This window comes from Salvelinus namaycush, chromosome 18 (genome assembly GCF_016432855.1).
Source record: "Salvelinus namaycush isolate Seneca chromosome 18, SaNama_1.0, whole genome shotgun sequence".
Taxonomy (NCBI): Eukaryota; Metazoa; Chordata; class Actinopteri; order Salmoniformes; family Salmonidae; genus Salvelinus; species Salvelinus namaycush.
In genome coordinates, this window is record NC_052324.1 from 19,332,216 (window position 1) to 19,355,810 (window position 23,595).

The 23,595-nt window shown below is 41.8% G+C and overlaps 1 protein-coding gene across 2 annotated transcripts in view; it reads right to left on the bottom strand.

The window, feature by feature from the left end:
- Positions 1–6,813: 6,813 nt before the first annotated feature.
- LOC120063198 (multivesicular body subunit 12B-like) overlaps positions 6,814–23,595 on the bottom strand; it is a 38,621-nt gene continuing 21,839 nt past the window's right edge. For both annotated transcript variants that reach the window (XM_039013415.1, XM_039013414.1), the window contains 4 exons: positions 22,517–22,605; positions 11,604–11,659; positions 11,103–11,162; positions 6,814–7,771 (listed from right to left, as the gene is read on the bottom strand). In XM_039013415.1, the coding sequence (XP_038869343.1) occupies positions 7,697–7,771; positions 11,103–11,162; positions 11,604–11,659; positions 22,517–22,605 (280 nt within the window). In that variant the 3' untranslated portion in view covers positions 6,814–7,696. The remainder of the gene's footprint in view (positions 7,772–11,102; positions 11,163–11,603; positions 11,660–22,516; positions 22,606–23,595) is intronic.

Consider the following 23,595-nt stretch of genomic DNA (forward strand, 5'->3'; position numbering starts at 1 on the left):
CTAAAACACTTAAGTGTCTCTCTTGATCCTAGGTCCTGGCAGAGTTGTGCAGACTCAGGACAGCTGAACTTTGGAGGAATACGCAGATTTAAAGAGGAGTCCGTAATTTGCTTTCTAATGATCATGATCTTTTCCTCAAAGAAGTTCATGAATTTATTACTGCTAAAGTGAAAGCCATCCTCACTTGGGGAATGCTGCTTTTTAGTTAGCTTTGCGACAGTATCAAAAATAAATTTTGGATTGTTCTTATTTTCCTCAATTAAGTTGGAAAAATAGGATGATCGAGCAGCAGTGAGGGCTCTTCGATACTGCACGGTACTGTCTTTCCAAGCTAGTCGGAAGACTTCCAGTTTGGTGTGGCGCCATTTCCGTTCCAATTTTCTGGAAGCTTGCTTCAGAGCTCGGGTATTTTCTGTATACCAGGGAGCTAGTTTCTTATGACAAATGTTTTTAGTTTTTAGGGGTGCGACTGCATCTAGGGTATTGCGCAAGGTTAAATTGAGTTCCTCAGTTAGGTGGTTAACTGATTTTTGTCCTCTGACGTCCTTGGGTAGGCAGAGGGAGTCTGGAAGGGCATCAAGGAATCTTTGTGTTGTCTGAGAATTTATAGCACGACTTTTGATGCTCCTTGGTTGGGGTCTGAGCAGATTATTTGTTGCGATTGCAAACGTAATAAAATGGTGGTCCGATAGTCCAGGATTATGAGGAAAAACATTAAGATCTACAACATTTATTCCATGGGACAAAACTAGGTCCAAAGTATGACTGTGACAGTGAGTAGGTCCAGAGACATGTTGGACAAAACCCACTGAGTCGATGATGGCTCCGAAAGCCTTTTGGAGTGGGTCTGTGGACTTTTCCATGTGAATATTAAAATCACCAAAAATTTGAATATTATCTGCTATGACTACAAGGTCCGATAGGAATTCAGGGAACTCAGTGAGGAACGCTGTATATGGCTCAGGAGGCCTGTGAACAGTAGCTATAAAAAGTGATTGAGTAGGCTGCATAGATTTCATGACTAGAAGCTCAAAAGACGAAAACTTCTTTTTTTTTTGTAAATTGAAATTTGCTATCGTAAATGTTAGCAACACCTCCGCCTTTGCGGGATGCACGGGGGATATGGTCACTAGTGTAACCAGGAGGTGAGGCCTCATTTAACACAGTAAATTCATCAGGCCACGTTTCAGTCAGGCCAATCACATCAAGATTATGATCAGTGATTAGTTCATTGACTATACCTGCCTTTGAAGTGAGGGATCTAACATTAAGTAGCCCTATTTTGAGATGTGAGGTATCACGATCTCTTTCAATAATGGCAGGAATGGAGGAGGTCTTTATCCTAGTGAGATTGCTAAGGCGAACACCGCCATGTTTAGTTTTGCCCAACCTAGGTCGAGGCACAGACACGGTCTCAATGGGGATAGCTGAGCTGACTACACTGACTGTGCTAGTGGCAGACTCCACTAAGCTGGCAGGCTGGCTACCAGCCTGCTGCATGGCCTGCACCCTATTTCATTGTGGAGCTAGAGGAGTTAGAGCCCTGTCTATGTTGGTAGATAAGATGAGAGCACCCCTCCAGCTAGGATGGAGTCCGTCACTCCTCAGCAGGCCAGGCCTAGTCCTGTTTGTGGGTGAGTCCCAGAAAGAGGGCCAATTATTTACAAATTATATCTTTTGGGAGGGGCAGAAAACAGTTTTCAACCAGCGATTGAGTTGTGAGACTCTGCTATAGAGCTCATCACTCCCCCTAACTGGGAGGGGGCCAGAGACAATTACTCGATGCCGACACATCTTTCTAGCTGATTTACACGCTGAAGCTATGTTGCGCTTGGTGACCTCTGACTGTTTCATCCTAACATCGTTGGTGCCGACATGGATAACAATATCTCTATAATCTCTACACTCGCCAGTTTTAGCTTTAGCCAGCACCATCTTCAGATTAGCCTTAACGTCGGTAGCCCTGCCCCCTGGTAAACAGTGTATGATCGCTGGATGATTCGTTTTAAGTCTAATACTGCGGGTAATGGAGTCGCCAATGACTAGGGTTTTCAATTTGTCAGAGCTAATGGTGGGAAGCTTCGGCGTCTCAGACCCCGTAACGGGAGGAGTAGAGACAAGAGAAGACTCGGCCTCAGACTCCGACTCGCTGCTTAATGGGGAAAACCGGTTGAAAGTTTCTGTCAGCTGAATGAGCGACACCGGTTGAGCAGTCCTACAGCATTGCCCTCCAGAAGCCATGAGAAAGTTGTCCGGCTGCGGGGACTGTGCGAGGGGATTTATACTACTATCTGTACTTACTGGTGGCACAGACGCTGTTTCATCCTTTCCTACACTGAAATTACCCTTGCCTAACGATTGCGTCTGAAGCTATCCTCGCCGTAAGGCGATCGTTCTCCTGTATATTATGAGTACAGCGACTGCAATTAGAAGGCATCATGTTAATGTTACTACTTAGCTTCGGATGGTGGAGGTCCTGACGAACCATGTCCAGATAAAGCGTCCGGAGTGAAAAAGTTGAATGAAAAAAAAAGTTGTGAGGGAAAAACAAAAAATATAAACGGTAATTAAAAAGTAAAAACCGTAAAGTTGTCAGGTAGCAAAGTAAGGTTGGCAACAAAACGCACAGCAATACGTAAACAAGTCTGCAAGTTGTGACCTGAAAAAATTGATTTTTATTTGGATTTCATGTAATGGACATACATAAATTAGTCAAAATTGGAGAAGTGAAATGAAAAAAAAAAAAATGAAAAGAGGTACGTGCATATGTATTCACCCCCTTTGCTATGAAGCCCCTAAATAAGATCTGGTGCAACCAATTACCTTCAGAAGTCACATAATTAGTTAAATAAAGTCCACCTGTGTGCAATCTAAGTGTCACATGATCTCAGTATATATACACCTGTTCTGAAAGGCCCAGAGTCTGTAACATCACTAAGCAAGGTGCACCACCAAGCAAGCGGAATCATGAAGACCAAGGAGCTCTCCAAACAGGTCAGTGACAAAGTAGTGGAGAAGTACAGATCAAGGTAGGGGTATAAAATTTTTTTTAAAAACTTTGAACATCCCACTGCGCTCCATTAAATCCATTATTAAAAAATGGAAAGAATATAGCACCACAACAAATCTGCCAAGAGAGGGCTGCCTACCAAAACTAGTGGAACAGTCAAGGAGGGCATTAATCAGAGAGGCAACAAAGAGACCAAAGATAACCCTGAAGGAGCTGCAAAGCTCCACAGCGGAGATTGGAGTATGCGTCCATAGGACCACTTTAAGCCGTACACTCCACAGAGCTGGGCTTTACAGAAGAGTGGACAGAAAAAAAGCCATTGCTTAATTAAAGAAAAAAATAAGCAACCACGTTTGGTGTTCACCAAAGGGCGTGGGGGAGACTCCCCAAACATATGGAAGAAGGTACTCTGGTCAGATGAGACAAATTTTGCTTTTTCACCATCAAGAAAAACGCTATGTCTGGCGCAAACCCAACACCTCCCATCATCCGGAGAACACCATCCCCACAGTGAAGTATGGTGGTGGCAGCATCATGCTGTGGGGATGTTTATCATCGGCAGGGACTAGGAAACTGGTCAGAATTGAAGGAATGATGGATGGCGCTAAATACAGGGAAATTCTTGAGGGAAACCTGTTTCATTCTTCCCGAGATTTGAGGCTGAGACGTAGGTTCACCTTCCAGCAGGACAATGAACCTAAGCATACTGCTAAAGCAACACTAGAGTGGTTTAAGGGAAAACATTTAAATGTCTTGGAATGGCCTAGTCAAAGCCCAGACTTCAATCCAATTGAGAATCTGTGGTATGACTTAAAGATTGCTGTACACCAGCGGAACCCATCCGACTTGAAGGAGCTGGAGCAGTTTTGCCTTAAAGAATGGGCAAAAGTCCCAGTGGCTAGATGTGCCAAGCTTATAGATACATACCCCAAGAGACTTGCAGCTGTAATTCATGCAAAAGGTGGCTCCACAAAGTATTAACTTTGGGGGGGTGAATAGTTATGCACGCTCAAGTTTTCTGTTTTTTTGTCTTATTTCTTGTTTGTTTCACAATAAAAAATATTTAGCATCTTCAATATGGTAGGCATGTTGTGTAAATCAAATGATAAAACCCCCCCAAAAAATAAATTTTCATTCCAGGTTGTAAGGCAACAAAATAGGAAAAATGCCAAGGGGGTGAATACTTTCGCAAGCCACTGTAATAATGGGTGTGGTTTTTGAGAGCGTGTGATGATTGTACCTTTATATTCAAAATATCGGGTGCAGAAATATACCATTGTACTATATTATCCGCACATATACTCTAAAAGGTACCGAACAGTACCATGTGAGATTTTATGTATACCCCTGAAAGTACATTATGTGTATTTTGATATTTTTGTACACCTGGGAAAAATACTGTACCCTAAACGTACTCTTTTGTCTGAGAGTGTAGGATGGGTGTGTTGGGTGTTTGTGTGTGCCGTTGCTATAACCAGATTTGTGGTGTTTCGGTGGAAGTTGTGTGTATGCCGTTGCTACATGTCCCTCCAGTGGGACGGACATGTTCTCTGCAGCACATCAAATATAAAAACAGCCCCACATGCTCTGGGATTAATGGCTCCCTATGCTTCTGTTCACATTGGAGGCGGAGTTTATCAATGGGCTGCTGTATCACAGGAGACCTGAATGCCTAGCCACCTGACTGCCTGCACTGGGCCTATAGGGCTGGCCGCCCCTGACAAGCCTCACACCGTCACTCTCTTGACTTCCCTCTCCCTGGTCACCGCAGCACAGGGGAAGCAGGCTTGTCAGAGGGAGAGCGTGAGGCTAAGCCAGTCTTAACACAGCCCCTCAAACCACCTCATAAATACAGACTTCCTTTTCCAATTTCCAACTGGCAGATCCACCTCTGTCTACTAGCTTGCACACTGTTCCGTTCCAAAGTCTTGGGTGTGAGGTTAAAAATGACTATGGTGCATCTGGCCTGACTCTCAGAGGGCGGAGCTTTGAAGTGCTGATCCAGAGTTTAGTTTAATCAGTCAAATCTCACATGTATTGTAGCTGAAAAGAAGATATCACCATGACAACTGTGGTATATAGCAGTGACAGGCATAGCAGGGAAGTTACAAAGAGATGCCTTTAAATAGTTCCACAATATATGCTTAAATGTGCTTAAATACACAACAACTCAAAACCTCTCCGCTAAAGACACATGTGCAAGCCTCTACCCTTTTAATTACAGCATGAGTTTACACAAAACAGGGACAAAATGAAGGCCTATTCCTTTTTGATTTTACAGTGTGGTTTCTGCATATCATTATTATTTTTCAATATCATAAAGTGGAGCCGAGCGAAAAGTGAAACCATATGAGGCAGCTTTGTGAAAGGGCGCTGGGCATGGCTTTAGAAGGAGCTGTGGTTCTGATGGAGGGCCCATTCTGAGCCAATCTGCTGGGCTAGGCTGGCCACACTCCCAAGCTCACCAGCAATACGCCCCCACAAAATTGCCCAAGTGACATGGGCAACCACAGTCTAAGGGTACAAATTCAGCAGGAAATATCACATATGACCTGCTGTGTTTCTATTCTGGTCTGCTTGGAGCTATGTTACAATTATTACCTTTCAATCCATGAACAATTAGAGAACAATAGGCTTCTTTTAAAGGTGTCAAGAAAAAAGTCCATAGTCACACTCATGTTGTTTGCCAAACTCTGGGTTTTAACCTGATGGATCAGGTTAAAATGGGTTTAATGCTGACCAGGGTATGATACAACAGATACCGTCGCAGGCTGATAGCAAACCTTTATTAAAGGGAGCACATACCCTTGTCATTACCGCTGCTCCATTGTCACATCACAGTGCTCACCCTGCCTTCTCCCAAACTATATAGAGAGCTTCTCAAACTGTGAAGAGAGCAATGTGGTGGCATTAAGACCTACCCCCTGCTTACTTCTAGAGTAAAACATATGAGTGTGCGTGAAGTGTAGTTGTGTGTAGTTCATTGGGGAGGTGCGTGACGGTTCTGTCTCGGGCTGTCAGTGTACTTTAGGGCTTCACTGATGTGGGGTGATGGGTGTCACCTTCATGAACAACAACAACCAAAAGATGTAACAACGGTTCTCAGCAGAGTGTTCCTGAGTCACCTCTATTGGTCAGGTTCAAACCGCCGAACAGGAGACAGACAGCCACAACACAGAGGATTGTCATCTGTTGCACACCGCTAAACACCTGGGAATACTAAAATCCATTAGGAGTTTAGGTAGAAATTATATTAACACAGAAATCATACATTCATAAAGGTAACAAGCAAGTCTAATTAAAGAAGCAAGTCATTAGATTCATGTAATTTCAGAAACTAATTAAATCTGCAGAGATGAGCAAATAGATTCTGATATCTCAATTTCTTCAGAATGATACATTTCAGTAGTTGTTAAATTACATTGATGTAAAGAGACAGAACATGTTATGGAGGGGGGGGGGGGGGGGGGGGCGTATTTTTGATAACATATTATAATAGGGTCTGGAATGTGGGTGGGGGGGGCTCTGAAGTGGTGGCTCTGATGTCATGAAGCTTTGCTCATTCTTACTGCAAAGTGCTCATGATGGACTGACTCTGTGATGGATGTGTGTGCTTGCTGAAACAAGTGTTTTTCATACACCTTCAAAGAGAACTGACTACTTGACTGGATCTGTCTGTCTGTCAGTGGGAGCAGAGCAGTGAGGCAGCCTCCCATTTATTCTCTGAAGTCTCAGTCACTGCTACACAGCCTCAATCCTACATGTTACTCTGACAACCAAAAGGGAGACATGAGATTCAGTGGTAGTCATGAGATTTATAAGGTGTTTATTCATTCTTATACATTACATAACTGAATAATATAATAATATACTGAATAACAATTGATTTAAAACAATTCAACAATCATATCAATTTAACATGTGTATAGCCTATTTGATTGTACTAACTTAGCATTTCCCAGGACCCCAAGAGGTGCACGTTTTGGTTTTTACCCTAACACTACACAACTAATTCAAATGATCAAAGCTTGATGATTAGTTGATTATTTGAATCAGCTGTGTAGTCCTACGGCAAAAACCAAAACATGCCCCCCTTGGGGTCCCGAGGACAGAGAAACCCTGTACTAACTCATTATGAAATATTTTCCTAAATAAAAACTAGAAAAGGTATCAACGTATTTGGAGATGTGCTACAGGATTAAAAATACATTTTCTGATAGCTTTACAACATATGAGGTAATTTGGTTACTGTGGCTCTTATCACACAATCAATAAGTGAGCACAACAATTAAATGAGCGTTAAGCGGAGTTTGCACAGTATTATTATGATCACAAATACAAACATTTGACCATAACTCTGAAACATACAGAGCTATGGAGAGATTAAAAATGCACATTTAACAACATTTAGAATAGTTACCTCCAATATTATGATACTTGTAATTTAATGTTACTAACTTCACATCCTGTTTGTGAGATTTCTGTTAGCCGTTAATTTGAGATAGATTAGAATCCTGTTGACTTCTGATATGAGGGACTACTGTGAATGTGGACTCTAAACTGAACATCAGAGACATCATTCCAGTAAGTGCTTCGTTGTTGTGGAATGAGAGACCATTTGTGAAGGTGCTGTAGTTTTTTACTCTTTTCCTATTCCTCTAGAGCGTTCCTCACTCAAAGGCTCTCTCAGTACTGGCTCTGGGTGGGCCTGGGAGGCAGGGAAGTGCCGATGCTGTGCTCCGTGCTGAAGTTGTACTCATACTGCCACAGGATAGAAGTATAAAGGGATTTAAAATACAGTATATCCAGTACAAACTGTTTGTATATGAAAACACTTCTTCACCAACAGCATTGAGGTTTGTATAAGTAGCTCTTTCAGTAGCAGATCATTATGCCTTTAAGATTACAAACTGGGTATGGGTTTGGGTATGAAGAAAGCTGAAAGGAGAAATGTGTGCAAATACTGTCCCCTTGTGGAATAAGATGAGAATGTATAACACGTTTATAAAACCACAGTACTTATGAATTTTCTTCACACCATCCATCTCCCAGATACATGCACCTAATGCACAGTTCTTCTTGGCTTTCTCAATGGATAAAATAATATATCCTTTGGTCACCAAAAAATATAAATAACCATTGCAATGAAGGAGAACAATTCAAATCAGTTTAGAATATATTTGGAGAAAAAAAAAACTCCAGTAATCAATTGTGATGTTGTGGTCAAAATATATTTCAAGTCATTGTTGAAAGAGTAGTACCACATACCAACTTATACCATTGCTATTTTACTAAAACAAGCAAGCACATACCAACTCATCACTTCAATACACTCTGATCTGCAATACTGAATCACTGCACTAGGTGATGCTGCAAGATCATCAAATGCCTTTTAATATCTATATCCAAAGATCCCAACTAAGCACAATGGATTTATTGGGGATCTCCAACCAACACCCCTCTGTCTTTCAGGAAACTATAAGTTACGAGTCACATGCCACAAGACGGTTAGTTATAATAAAATTCAGCCACGACACCTGGCAAAATAAATAAACAAATAGATGTAAGTGTGAGCGTGTGTGTGGATGATGGATGGGGGAATGGGGTGTTATCAGGGAGAGCATGTATCACTGTCTGCCACTTTTACACGCGGGCTGACAGGACAGTGACACACAAGAACATGGGCGGCAATCACCCAGATGAACAGAGCTTCATTTCCTGTCCCTGCTCCACTGCTAAAAATATGTGACATGTTGTCTTCATTAATTCCACCTCTATTTGGAGCTCTCTCTCTTTTCTCTCCTCTCTCTTCTCTCCTTCTCTCTCTATCTCTCTCTGTCTGTCTCTTACACACTACATGCACCCAGTCACACACACAGTTTACTGCTGAAACACACACACGTCCATAGGTGCAAATGAAAATGTCTGTCAGATTCATACACACATATGAAAAGACATCCACACTAACAGACACACTCTCACACGCTAACTCTGAAAATCATTAGCCAGCCGCCAAAAACAAACATTTTTAGCAGTACAAAGTACATAAAGACGTCAGCTCAAATCGCTTACTAATTAACACTTAAAAAGACACAAATTAGATATGCGTGGATAAAAGCAATTATAATCTCCACAAGTTTTGCGAATCATTTGGGAAATGAAAAGAATGCCTAATTGCTGGAACCAACATCATCTGAGAAGTATGGCTTAAGTGATGCCTGTTAGGAAACGTTCTTATCTGTAGCACTGTATATGATTACAACAGTTTTCCTCAATGACACGTGCAAATGTCAAATACCACCTCTCTTTTATGTATGTCTTTAAAGAAATGTATTGGACATCAGTCAGTTAGAATCTCATTTACCATAATAATGTTTCTTCGCCTGAAGAGAGAAAATGAACTCCTCCAGTGTACACTGACAGGGACCTCTGCTGGACAACTGAACACCACTCACCATGAACAAGAACGGCCTGTTTGTGTGACTCCATATTATAAAGGCTGCACTAAATACTGCACTATTTATTCATAGTGGTATTGGATTTGATCCACTGAAAACAAAAAGATCTAGTACATATTACAAATACTACTTAGCTTTTGATAACTGTAAATATCTGTACATATATGAGCAGGCGTTACTATGTAGTAACTAGGGGGTGCTCAGTGACTATATGTTTTGGCTTCAACCTTCAACCTAGAACAGAAAACTAGTATCTACATTTTATAGCCTAAAATTAAATTATTTTTTATTTTTATTTTTTACAAAAAAATAAGCACTCCAAAAGCCCTGAATATCTATTTGGCATGTGTAATATCAAACTGAAATGCGATATTAATTTCCCATCTCTAGAGATATTGTACTGGCATAATAATGCGAGAGGAGAGAAGTAAAAATAACACAATGGTGAGGGATGTTTCCTCTTGGAAACTAATTATCAAGCTAAGCTGTGACTTCATCCCCATCAGCCTGGCCCCACCATTAATCTTGTGCTGTCGTCCACTTCACTAAATCCTGCGTGTTACACTATCTCACATTTACTTCATCAGTTCCAGCTACCGCTGCGGTAATTAATGATTCCTAGCGCTCTTCCCTTCCCCTCCACGGCTCAGCTCGCCATGTGTCCTGCTGCTAATCACACTAACTGAAAGGAGAGGAGAGCTAGCCTACGGGACGAGCTGCCAGGCTGTCTCCATCAGCAGACCGCAGTGGCCACACACACACACACACACACACACAGACACACACACACACACACATAATATTAGTACCTGAGCTGACAATGACAATGAGCTCCATTCTCAGAGACCAGATGACAAGATGGCGACTGTGTGATTTCTATACTATGTGACAGTATACAGAGCCAGGGAGCAGAACAGACACCCAGTTTGATGAGGGAGTGTTTGCTCTGTAACACATCTCAAACCCAACAGCACCTGTTCTTTTACAGTGGTCTGTCACTTCCTGGCAGTTCTGATACCCAGATATCGTGCTAATGAGAGAGAGGGGGAGGGGTTCACTCTCCTTCATGCACACACAATAACTGTGTGAGAACACACACATGCACACACACACAAGCACAAGAACACACGCACGCACGCACGCACACACACACACACACACACACTTTTCTAATTTTTTTCTTACTAGGAATGCCTGTAGGGTAGCTAGTTGCTCTGTAATAATACACTGTCTGTATTCTTTTCATTTACTCTGCATGAATTTGTATCTCTACTGTCTGTATGCTGGCTGTCTCATTGGGTAAGAAAGATCAAGTAAGGCTAATTGAAACCAAACACATGCAGTATGTGCATCATACTGGCAATCAGTTTCAATAGTGAGAAGACCACCAAAAAAAGAAAAGAACACCAAATGGAATCCAGAGTGTTTTTGTGCAGGACACAGTGAGACTAGTCAGTTCTCAGAGAGAGTGGCTGACCAGGCCCAGTCTGGGCGGGCTTTAATTCAATCTGGGTTTAGTGGAGCCAAAAGGGCCTTGCCCGTCTCAGACACTTAATTACAACCCCCAAGAATGTTTGCTTTGCATTCTGGGCCAACGGTGTCAGTGGCAGCCGAGCGTTGCAGCCCCTACTCACTTCCTCCTCGATCTCTGCCAAGGATTTGATCGTAATGCCCATTAAATTGACTCGCTGCATCTGAAATCAAAAGCAGAGAGAGAAAAAAACAAGAAACACGGCGTTAGGCACATGGCTAAGTAAGCATGCTTAAAATCTTTAATCCTCTCCCTCTCTGTTTCAATACAAAAGGTGATATAGTGACAGCCGCCGCCAGCCAGCCAAATGGACTGCATTGAGCCAGCTCTGCCTGGCTGCATGCATTCATCACTCAGTCTACACTGGAAGAGAAGAGAGGAGAGGAGAGTGCAGGAAGCTGTGTAGACCTGACTGGGGATCAGATCCTGGAGAAGGAAGAATACAGGCTACAATACAATTGAGGTATGTCCTCAATTGAAAAGTGGATGGATAAAAGCTACGTGTAGAGAGCACTTTGTACCTCACAATTTAACAAACTAGAGGCGATGAAAAGAAAAAGGCTTTTTAGTTAGCATAATTCAAAAGCTTTGTGTAAACACTCACTTCTTCAGGGGTTCTTGCAAATTTCTCAGAGATTGTGAAGGGCACATCATCCATTGCTGAAAAGAGAAAATAAAATGTTGAGTGGAAACATAAGAGAATAAAAACATGACAACATGTTTCATACATTTCATACAAAACCAATCATTCCAAAATCTTCATACTGAGTATCTCATCCTGGCTAAGTGTAAATAAAATAATTGAAGACCAGCTCCCCTCAATCCCCCTCCCACCCAACCCTTCCTCAATAGCTTGAAGATGAAAGGTTTTTTATTCTCCACTGTACTTGAGTACCTCCACCCACCCCCTTCCCTCCTTCCCCCAAAACCATCGCCAGCCCGACTCCTCTTTAATTACTCTTGATTATTCCTGATTCTGTCTTGTCAGAGAGATGTTCCACTCCAAAACAAAGACACTCACGCAGAAAAAGGGGAAAGAAGTGAGACAAAACATTCACCGGATACTGATTTGCATGAAAATAAGCCACAGTGTTTGGCAGGCAAAAAGTGGATTGAAATGAGGACTTGCCAAGAGCGTGGTAGTGTAATTAGCATTTGACCAAACAAACGAGCTTCAACAGAGCTATAATTAAGCAGCCCTGTAATTAAGTGTATGCCCTTTATCATAATGATCATGGTTAAAATGGTGTGATGGCTGCCAGTTGATTATTAATGGTGCAACCCCATACTGTACGCAGCCTGCAAAGGAATCAGAGTGTCACTACTGTCAGGCTAGAGAGCAGCCCTTTGTTTATAAAATACATTAGGGCCCAAATTAACGCAGGGTGACAGGGGACACAAAGGCTCTCGTTCCTTTCCAGACGAGAGGTGGTGACTAACTGCCGCTGCTCGGCTACACCAAATCACGAAGCACACAACTTCTAGCTCCCCTCTCTCTCTCTCTTTCTCTCTGAGGGGCCACAAATATCAATTGGCCAACCTTCCAACTGGTGTTATTTTACCCATAGTCCATCAGCCTGCTGGCACAGGAAAAGGAACTCAGAAATAAATGTAACCAAATGCTTCTCATGAGTCACTGTTTTGGATCTGATATTAGTCTGTGGAGAATACAACTTAATAACAGTATTTCAAACAATGTCATTTGAATGTTCCTTCATTCTGACACTTATGACTGCCTTTTTGTGTACCTCAACAGTAGGGATCCATTATACCGTACTTTCCACCCATAAATGTGATTTTTACTGCTACAATGAGGTCTTTGTAATCTACCCGTGACCTCACATAATGTAATGGCTACAGAGCTCTGAGGAAAATACATTGAATATCAGCCCTACCTAAAACCCACCATCACCATTACAAACCACTACTGGTAATCTACACTATGGGTTAGGACAGATGAGAGAATAGCCTTTGGCCACCATTTACCATCACCCTAAAGCCATTCAGAAAGCCAGCCCTGGCATGTGTGCTTCAACCCGCTCAGAGGAGGACTATTTAGCAGCAGTGCTAGCTGAAGGGCTATCTGCAGCAGCAGGGCTGGGTGATTGGGTGGATATGATGGCTTGTTTAAGCCCATAAAAACAAGTGAATAAACATGTGCTACTGTGTCACTGGGAGCAAAGAGGTAGGCGGGCGGGGGAATATATTAGAATCAATACCCAGCAATGGGAAGTGCAGATTGCACCCTGTTGATGGATCTGTGTGTAACAGACAGATTAATCTAGAGCTGAAGGCTGGGGTGCTTCTTTGTTGTTCAAGGATTACATTTTAAATCAGATCTCACTTAGTATCCCCCCACCATCCGTACTGGAGGGTCCATCTCACACCCAGACCAACGGAGGAACTTGGAGCCGATTTTACTGGGCGAGAAATTGATAATTTACCAGGCACACGTACATACAGTAGTGGAAAGTCCTGAAGTAATGTTAGTCCAATCTCATGGTTGAAACACTCCCAGTCTAAAGCATTCACTACCTACTCAAATGGCCAGGGCTAGAGTCTGTCTGAGCAATGAATCAAGTTCCAGCAATTTGTGTGAGGAAAACAAATATTTGACCATTGGTCATGTGGTCCAATCTATATTTGTGTAAATGGTGTAGTAAAAATGTGCGCGTTGTAGAGTGATTGTGTATTTGGTATGATGACATTTTCTATCAAATCAGAGTCCATACATGTGCTCTAATTATGACTCCCTAATGAATTTGATGATGGTTATGATGGTGATCATGACGATAACAACAATGATGATGATGGTGGTGTTAGCGAGTAAGGGCCCTGTGGCCTGACTGATGGTAGTGTAAAGAACGGAGTCAGCACGGGCCCAGAGTGGATCACTGGCTTATTAATGGCTCTATCAGGTGAGATGAGGAATGGCTGCATTGTCATCTCCAGCCCCTGGGCGCAGACGAATGGCTGTTTCAGGACGGGATGGGCTCCCTCGTCTGCTGCGCAGAGCACCAATCCCTCACAGTTCTGTAGTTGGACGCGCTGTCACTGTGGACTACAGCTTCAGTCCCGCTATGACCCATACACAGGACTATAACGCACACAGACACATGTACACACACACATGCACTCACGCATGCACACACACACACATATTTATACAGGGTAATGCTCAGACATTGACTGATTGAGGACTGTGTGGGTGATCGAGCATACCTCACATTACCTGAACCACAACTCTTAATTAACAATGGAAGAATGTTAAATAACTTTTCTTTCATGCTTCACTAATTCAACGTACCTGCACTGATCTGTGTCCACTATAATTACTCAGGTGAATCAAACTGACTCCAGGATCAGCTGGAAAAGTACTGAATATTTACTCTAATACAGTCTTACATGCATATGTATTTTTAAAGTGGCCATATGAATCAGTAATGTTTGGGTTACTGTGACTAAGACTGTGGTACTTCTGCTGAGATCCAGTGAGGGGAAAGCGGGAGCCGAGTATGAGAAATTTGACGTAAAAAAAGAACCAGACTGAACCGTTCCCGTTGGCCAAAATCTATCACAGACTCAGTTTTGAAGTTATTACGGGAGTTTCCAGTTTCCATCTAAGCACTTCCCTGTAAAGACATGATATTAACTGTTTATTGCGCCTTGAGGATTGATGCATCTACTATATATATATTTTTTACAATAGAAACTTTGTGCACAACCACACCAGTGTCCAACTCCAAATACTTTATTCTAGGTTCCTTGCCAGTGTCTCTGCCTCATTTAAGGTAAACGGAGTTTGGATCCACATAGATCAAGAGGAGGAGGACCTCTTCTGCCCACTCACAGCCCTCACCCCGACTAGACACTGACATGAGAAATAGTGGCCAGTCCTGACAGCATCTCTGAGACAGATTGTAGTTTATTTTGTCGCCCGGGCATACCATCTGTGCCATTCCAATAGAGGCTGTTTTCTCAGGCTGCTGTAGGAGAGAGGGCACGAGGCGCAGGGTCCCTCAGTAGCTCTGCAGCCGCGGCAGGTCATTAGTCAAATTGCCTAATGAGAGAGAATACAAATTGCCCCCTACCCTGACAGGAGGTGTCAGAGCTCCTGACCCGTGCTATGAGAACAGATGATCGCGCGTTGCTATTTTCAGATGATTTTAATGACTGTGGCTCTATGATTTCCATTCTTTTCCCCCTATCTTTTTTAAAATTCCACCAGACAGAATGGGAGTTTGGGGGGGAAAATCCTATGAAGATTCTGAAAATGTCCCATTGAAAAGCAAAAAAGTGTTACTTTTAATGATTACAGCAAATGAAAAAAGGGTTGCTAGGGATGACAACTGAATATATTAACTTTATTCATATCCTTTTTCACAAGCATTACAATTGAGACGTTATTCAAATGATATTCAGGATATATTTTACAACAGGTTCATTTTGGACATTGGACTCTATACACTTACTAATGTAGCACAGTAACCCTAGTTAGATTGATGCAGTCACCAAAAATAGATACCCAAACAATATTTATGAAATGGAGACAATTGTAAAATGCCAACACCAATACTGAAAAGAGTGATTTAAATGGTTTTAAGACACACTGCTAGTCCCAGATAGCTTGGAGGGCATGATTCTCAGTGCAGCTAATCATTTGTACTGGTGGATTATATAGGTGTCTCTGTAGACTCCTCAGGGGCAGCAGTGGGGCTGCTAAACACCCAGGTTTACACAGAGAAAGAGAGGAGGGAAAGCGGAGGAGTATTTAGCAAGGAGGGAGTAGAGTTATTTTTCCATCTGTGTGACAAGCAGCCCTTGAAATCTAGTTCTGGGTTGGGAGCCAGGAGGCAGTCCCAGTCGGGCGCTGGTCCATCAGTCTTCCAGAAAGTGGGCACACCTACAGTGAGTTGGCCATAAACACTACGGCACAACAGTGGATATTTGGAGCTCCACAGTCTAATTTCACATAATTTCTTCTATTTGAGGGCCCATATTTTTCTCTCTCTGTTATGAACATTAAATGCATATGATGATACAACAGACACCTACAATTCTATAAAAGGGCGGCTATAGCATAATGATCAATCATGCATAGAGAACTTATCTGGTCGCACATTCTATTTGTAAAATGTTATTTGTATTGTGCTACATGCTATTTGTATTGTGCTACATGCTATTTGTATTGTGCTACATGCTATTTGTATTGTGCTACATGCTATTTGTATTGTGCTACATGCTATTTTTATTGTGCTACATGCTATTTGTATTGTGCTACATGCTATTTGTATTGTGCTACATGCTATTTGTATTGTGCTACATGCTATTTGTATTGTGCTACATACTATTTGTATTGTGCTACATGCTATTTGTATTGTGCTACATGCTATTTGTATTGTGCTACATGCTATTTGCATTGTGCCACATGCTATTTGTATTGTGCTACATGCTATTTGTATTGTGCTACATGCTATTTGTATTGTATTTTGGGGGCTCCCGAGTGGCACAGTGGTCTAAGACACTGCATCTCAATGCTAGAAGCATCACTACAGACACTGGTTCGATTCCAGGCTGTATCACAACCGGAAATGATTGGGAGTCCCATAGGGCGGTGCACAATTGGCCCAGCGTCGTCCAGGTTAGGGTTTGGCTGGGGTAGGCCGTCATTGTAAATAAGAATTTGTTCTAAACTGACTTGCCTAGTTAAATAAAATGTAAAAATGATGCTATTGTATTGTGCTCTGTAATTGCAAAGTCAACAAAGTCAAACATCCCTTTCAAAGTTTCAAAACTCCAATGTAGGCTAACCACGATGATCACTTAGCACAAGTCTGGGAATTGAATAAACATCAGAACTTGATAAGCAGTACATTGTCTTTAAAGACTTAACAGTGGCACCAGCATTGAGCCCCAGCTGTGGTTACTGGTAAATGTGCAGCAGAATCTGTGTATGAATGGGGTACGCCTCTCTGGACAAGTGTTAAAGCTGGCAGAGGGCTGACAGTAAATTGCTTGCGCCGGATGGGACACAGCAGAAGGCACAATTACACAAATCCCCTCTTAATTAGCGGTTCTGTGGGCAAACTAACCTGTAATGATGCAAGGGATGTGGTGAGCCCAAAAAAACTAACTAGGAACACTCCAGAATACTGGTGAGAGGGTCACATGGCCATGTGCCTTCTGAAGAGGATCAGAGAGTGACGTGTGATCCGTTGTGATCAAAGCAGCTGTACACTATGGTAAGGGATGGTCCCCATGCTGCCCTGCTCCCCCCCCAGCTCCTAGCACTCTCTGAGCTCCTTGCCCTCTGGACTGAGGGCAGAGCAGCAAGTCCTACGAGGTTGTGGGTGGCGTTATTAAGTTTTCGATGCTCACAGTACCAGGCAATGTAAAGTGGCACCTCACATGGTGAGTAATGAGCTGTGCCAGGGCGGAAGCAGGAGGGATGACAGCCAGAGAGGCTTCCTTGGCAGCCACTAAGCTGGGCCTCAACCAATTCATCATCCGCCTAAACCAATCCACCAATGCCGCGACGCCATTTGTCATTAATTATGCTAATAAACACACCATTACTCTCCTGGTGAAACAGGCAACGGTTATTAGTTAAGGCCTTTCGGATAGGTTGACACATTGAGGCATGTTTGTACACATCAACGTGTACACCCTTAGAAAAAAAGGTGCTGTCTAGAACCTAAAAGCGTTCTACGGCTGTCCCCATAGGAGAACCCTTTTTGGTTCCATGTAGAATCGTTTTCCACAGAGGGATCTACATGGAACTCAAAATGATTATACCCGGAACCAAAAAGAGTTCTACCTAGAACCAAAAAGGGGTCTACCCGGACCAAAAAGAGTTCTACCCGGAACCAAAAAGAGTTCTACCCGGAACCAAAAAGAGTTCTACCTGGAACCAAAAAGAGTTCTACCTGGAACCAAAAAGAGTTCTACCTGGAACCAAAAATGGTTATATTATGGGGACAGCTGAAGATCCCTTTTAGAACCCTTTTTTCTAATACTGTAGGTCAGTATACTGTATGTGGGTGAGTAGGCCTATAGTGTTTCAAGTTGGAGAGACAAAACAATTGATTCAGTTGAAATGTTACAATAAGTGAGTGCATGGTTCACCTAAAAAGAGACTTACTGATTTTCATTAAATCATAAGGAAAAAAATTCTTAAACAGGCTCTTTGCTATGCTCACAAACATAATGACTCCATCTTTGTAAAAAGGGCGATTGTTTTAACATTTCTAAAGCATACTTCATAGGTCCTCTTAGAGAACCAGTCTGAGCAGAACTATTTAATATAGCTTCTGGGAGCCCCAGATGCCCTTTTCCAAAACTACTTCATTTCCAGAATCTCAATGTGCTTTTTACATCACACTACGATATGTATTATGAGATCATTAATTACAAACTTAACAAGTCAGCAGAGCCATTAAAAGATCTTTAAGGCATATTTGTCCATAAATCTCCTTAAACTATATTTAATGACTGGATTTTGGGGAAATATTTTTTATCAAGTTCTAATTAGATGTGTGATAACAAACCCTGCTGTACATGGAGGGAATGAGGGAGCTGTGACAGGCCATCCATTGATGGTCTCCATGTCTGGCCACTGAGAATAATGGAGCACTGCTTTTATTCCAGGGAAGAATAGACAGCAATGAGGGATGTGAGTCCAGTCTGGTCTGCTAATGCAAAGCTATTCAAAGTCACTTATTTGAGTCTAATGGGGTTCTGAAAGATTGTATTCATATAGTTTGTTGGTAAATATATTAATATGCTTAAATGTATGGCCTTTTGAAATTAGCAGATTAATTAAACAGAAACAATTTGTATTAGCTATCTAGGTAAAATGTGTTGACAAAAGAAAATAGTTGTAATATTCAAGATACTGATAACCAAAATGGTAAAATGATCACCATCTTTTGGGGATGTTCACTGTGTGTGTAAGCATGCTTAAGCACTCTCTTGCTTCTCTCTCCACACTGACCATAAGAATAAATCATTAATTGGTTTTAGAGAAGACACGTCACAGTTTTTCATGCCTTGATGCAAGCCGAACCCTTTGGCTTTGTTTCAGACATTTAGAACGTTTTATCGTACAGGAATTGCATACTTCAAATCTTGTATCATCTAAATTAAAACACAGCAGTAAATCTGCCCAATACCTCCCCCCATTAAATATCCACGCAAGATTAATTTGGCTCAATTTACTTGATCCAGGATCCTTTGGATGGATGCCTTACATGAGAGGAAAACACCACTCTGGTTAGTGTTTTAATGACCCACCAGAGGTGCCACAAGGCCATTGAATAATAAAAACCTGCCAATGACTTTTGTGTCACTAGGCAGAGGTTGTTTTTTAATCCCTCAGCCTAAAGAATGTTGTTATTATAAAATATAACCACACTGGTGCAGAGGCTGTGGAGATACATCATAGCGGGTTGAGATTACAGTTGGAGATTAGCGGGGCTGAACTCCTCCCTCTGCAGAGGCTAGCCTGCAAGCCCAGCACCACAGAGGGAGATAAGATGGAACTTTTGTTTGAAACCTGATGAGAAGCCTCTTAATGAAAGTGCTGGGCCAAAAATAATCTTTTTTCTCAATGTTAGTCAATCAAAAAATGGTGTAGTTGGAGAAAAAGAGGAGAAAGAAAGTAATTTTGTATAATCAGTGAGCACCATCTGGAACAATTAACTGAATTCCACAAAACCCATAGGATCAGTCATATTGGCTTATTAAAGATCCGGAATTATACAAGTAATAAATCCTTGGAAAAACGAAGCGTAGACCCCTGCCTGTCACGACTATTTTAACTTCAAATACAGTGGAATGCTTGATAAGGCTGAAAAGAGGAGATTAATATATGCAAATTATGTCGAGCATTTAAAAGCCCCCCAACAACTGTCTCTTATTACGGGGCTTTATGTTTTATTCATACACCAACTCACCTGTCATTTCATAAGATATAATATTATGAGGGTATTATTAAACAGCGTAAAGTGGCGCTTTAATTGGAAAGCCCCATTGCATTTTCCAGATGCACAAAGTTTAATAAGGATTCTAATATCGTTCCGGAAAATCAAAAATCATTGTCATCCTTCTGCCATTATATTTTGCAAACCCAAGTTAATTTTGAATCTTCCTTTTTTCTTTCTCCTCCAATGGATGAACTGTCTCCCGTCAGTTAATTGAACTTCTTTTAATGGATTAGGAAATAATTGCACTCCATATTACGTTATATCTGGGCCAATGTCAGGATTTTTTGATTAATGTAATAGATATGTTAATGTATTACTTTTTATCACTAGGATGTCTGCTAAATATGACATGCTGTTCAATGGATACACAATAAAGCAAATAGTATATGAACTCCATTCAAAACACCATCATCTTTTTATGCTATATAGTGAAGTAAAGGGAAATAAAAGAGTACTTCTAATTATGTAAATTAATAGAATACTATATACCAGGGGTATTCAACTCTTACACTACAAGGTCCGGGGCCTGCTGGTTTTCTGTTCTACCTGATAATTAATTGCACACAACGGGTGTCCCAGGTCTAAATCAGTCCCTGATTAGAGGGGAACAATGAAACAAAATGCAGTGGAACTGGCTTCGAGGTCCAGAGTTGAGTTTGAAGGCTAAATACCTTTGAAGATGCATTTTGTTACAATACAATACATTTCCTAACACATTTCATAAATGCACATTTCATTATAATTACATGCACCAGAAATAACTTGCTCCCCTGTCAATAGTATAGGAAATAATTGGCAAAGAAACTTGCCTTGGATCAAAGAGATACAGGTGAAATAAACAAAAGGTTGGGGCTGTTGTGAAAACTTCATCTCTGTCAAAATGAGCTTGAACTGTCAAGTGAGAGAAGCTTGAAAAATCTATATGAATCAGTTTTTAATATTCTGGTTATAAATGTCAAAGCGCCCGCACATCACATCTCCACATAAAGTGACTGAAGATGACAGATTTCCCAGACATGTTGCCTCTCCTCCCCTCTCGTTTTTTTGTTTTGTTGGGAAGTGACGGAGGGTTTAATCAAGAACGCAGGCAATTCATCAATCCTAAAGAAGGCTCCTGTACAACCCTGACAGAGCGCACATGGTTTTAGACCAACGTGAACCTGGCCAGCTGTCAACACACCACACACACCGCGCAGCTCACAATTAACACAAACCTGTCGTCTGCTCCGACCCCACACTTGGTCTGCAGGTCGTCACACTGTTAACGAAGGAGGAAAGATACTGCCTCTCACAATCTAAATGTGTGGCTGGAAGGCTCTCTTTTCAAGACAAATGAAGCTGAAAGAGAAAGTCTTTGTACAGTATGACTGGGAAGATGAACCCCTCTCTTCAAACCCCACAAAGTGATTCAAAAAGAGAGCAGGGCTGGAGATTTTGTGACATGGTGATAAAAGAGCAGACACCAACGACATTCGTATGATTATAGAGCACAGCCTCTATTGATAAATGATGATTGCTGGCAGTGTACTGAATCTCTATGGTTCTTATTGTCACTCAAATACTGTCCTAACAGAGGTATAACACATGGAAGGCCACAGACCAGACCAATGTAGGTAGCAGGTACTGTAGATAGTTATTACAAACAGTAACATTATCATTCTAAATAACATAGAACAAAAATTATCCCTAAATCAGTAATTATATGTTATGAACTTTGTGTGAGATCATATAATAGTGGACTGGTAGACTTGACTATCGTTAAAAACTTGTAAGGACACGGTCAGTGTGTGACAGGGATAACTGGGATGATAAGTGCATGCCACAGCCCCGCTATCTCGCCACTGTGGAACAAGAGGAAACCTCACCACATGGTGTCTCTCTCCAGCTGGATAAAACCTGCCTGCTCTACTCTCCACACTCCTCGTCTGGAGAAGCACCACCCCACACTACGGTGTTTCAGCAAGTTCTGACTCCATAGACTAAGCCAAGTTTAAACTAAGTTCCAGACCAGATCAATTTCATTCCACTTTCCACTCTATTATTACTAAAAGAGCATTCAGTTTGCATTTCTCCTACAGCAGAAAACTGCAGGTAAATGTGAGCGTGGCATGTGATGAATCATATTTGACAGCTGTTAAACGTTCTCTTGAGTGTAATGCTGAGCTCCTCTGGGAAGCACTGTTCATTCTTTCAGATAAGCACAGCTCTTTACACGTCTGTGATAAAAGACATGGAATGTGTGCATAGATCAATTACCAAAGGAGCAATCTACACGTTGGTGGAGATTAAATACTTTTATAACAACATATGGCTAGAAATATTAAAACACCTTGATTCTGCAATGAATAGAAGTGATAGGAATTTAAGTCAGCTCACTGGGGGTCAGATTGGGGCACAGTGAGAGAGCTAAACTGATTTAGTTCAGAGCATTTGCAAGACGCCTTACCATACTGTATAATTTGCACAATCCATATCATACACAGTGAGACTCCCTATGTGTAGTTGAGTTTGGTGCAGTAAAGATACAGTTTACCTGATATGGTATAGAGACCGGAGCTCTCTGTGTCAGGCCTGCTTGTGCTCCTCCTGTAGGGGCTGGTGGGGAGCGCTGCAGGTATTTGCCTGGAGGAGATAAAGCACCATGTCACGTCAGACAAGTGTACCACAACATTGAAGGTGACATGTTCTCTGAGATCTGGAGAAGAACGCCAAGGCGTGGATTCAGTGTCAGGAGAAAAAGGGGTTCACTGGGGCAGGATCTTACGATTCCAACCCCATCATCCCCATGACGACACCCCCACCCTCTTCAAGTCAGACAGCGCGTTGATCAGGACAAGACACACCTGACAGAAAAGGGGCTGGATATGGAGACATGAAATAAAAGCTAACCTGTACGTGAGCTGCCCAGGGGGTTTAGTAGGTCTTTAATGGTTTGGGTCTGGGATTAGGGCCTGGTTAGTGCTAAAGGAATATAAATTATATTACTCAAGGGAAGTCTGTTTTACCATACTACAGGCTTGCATTACAAAAAAACAGCATGCAATGCACTTCATGGGCAGTTGGAGCTAACAAACCGTATAAGATTGCAATCCTCATCAATCAAGCTATCATGAATTACACCCTGTGACTAAGCCCTACTGATCGATAAATCCACAGCAAGCGCAAATTATTTCTCAGCTTCAAGAGAGCTGCATAATGTGACTTTGAACATGCATTGAAGTTAAAATGAGTTTGTCCAGAACTCTGATATAGCGATAGGCTACAGTGTGTCCAAATGTAGGGTAATGCTGAGCAAGGTGTTCATGTAATATGGGAACTTTAAATACCCTTAGCTAGGGTCACAAGGATTCAAACAAATAACTCAAATACTGTAGTTGTGTATTGTCTGTATGTTTACGTGTATTTGCCCATTTGCAGTTAGGACAAATCATCTTCAGGGGGCTAAAAAATTCATTTCCAAAAGACTAGCGACATATCTGCACATCCGCATATTCTGATGGCAACACTGCATGAGTTGTGGCCATTCTACATTTCTATCTCTTTTGATTAGATAAATAAATGCTATCATTTCTATCAAAAACAATAAAACAAACTCCCTGACAGGTTGGGGTA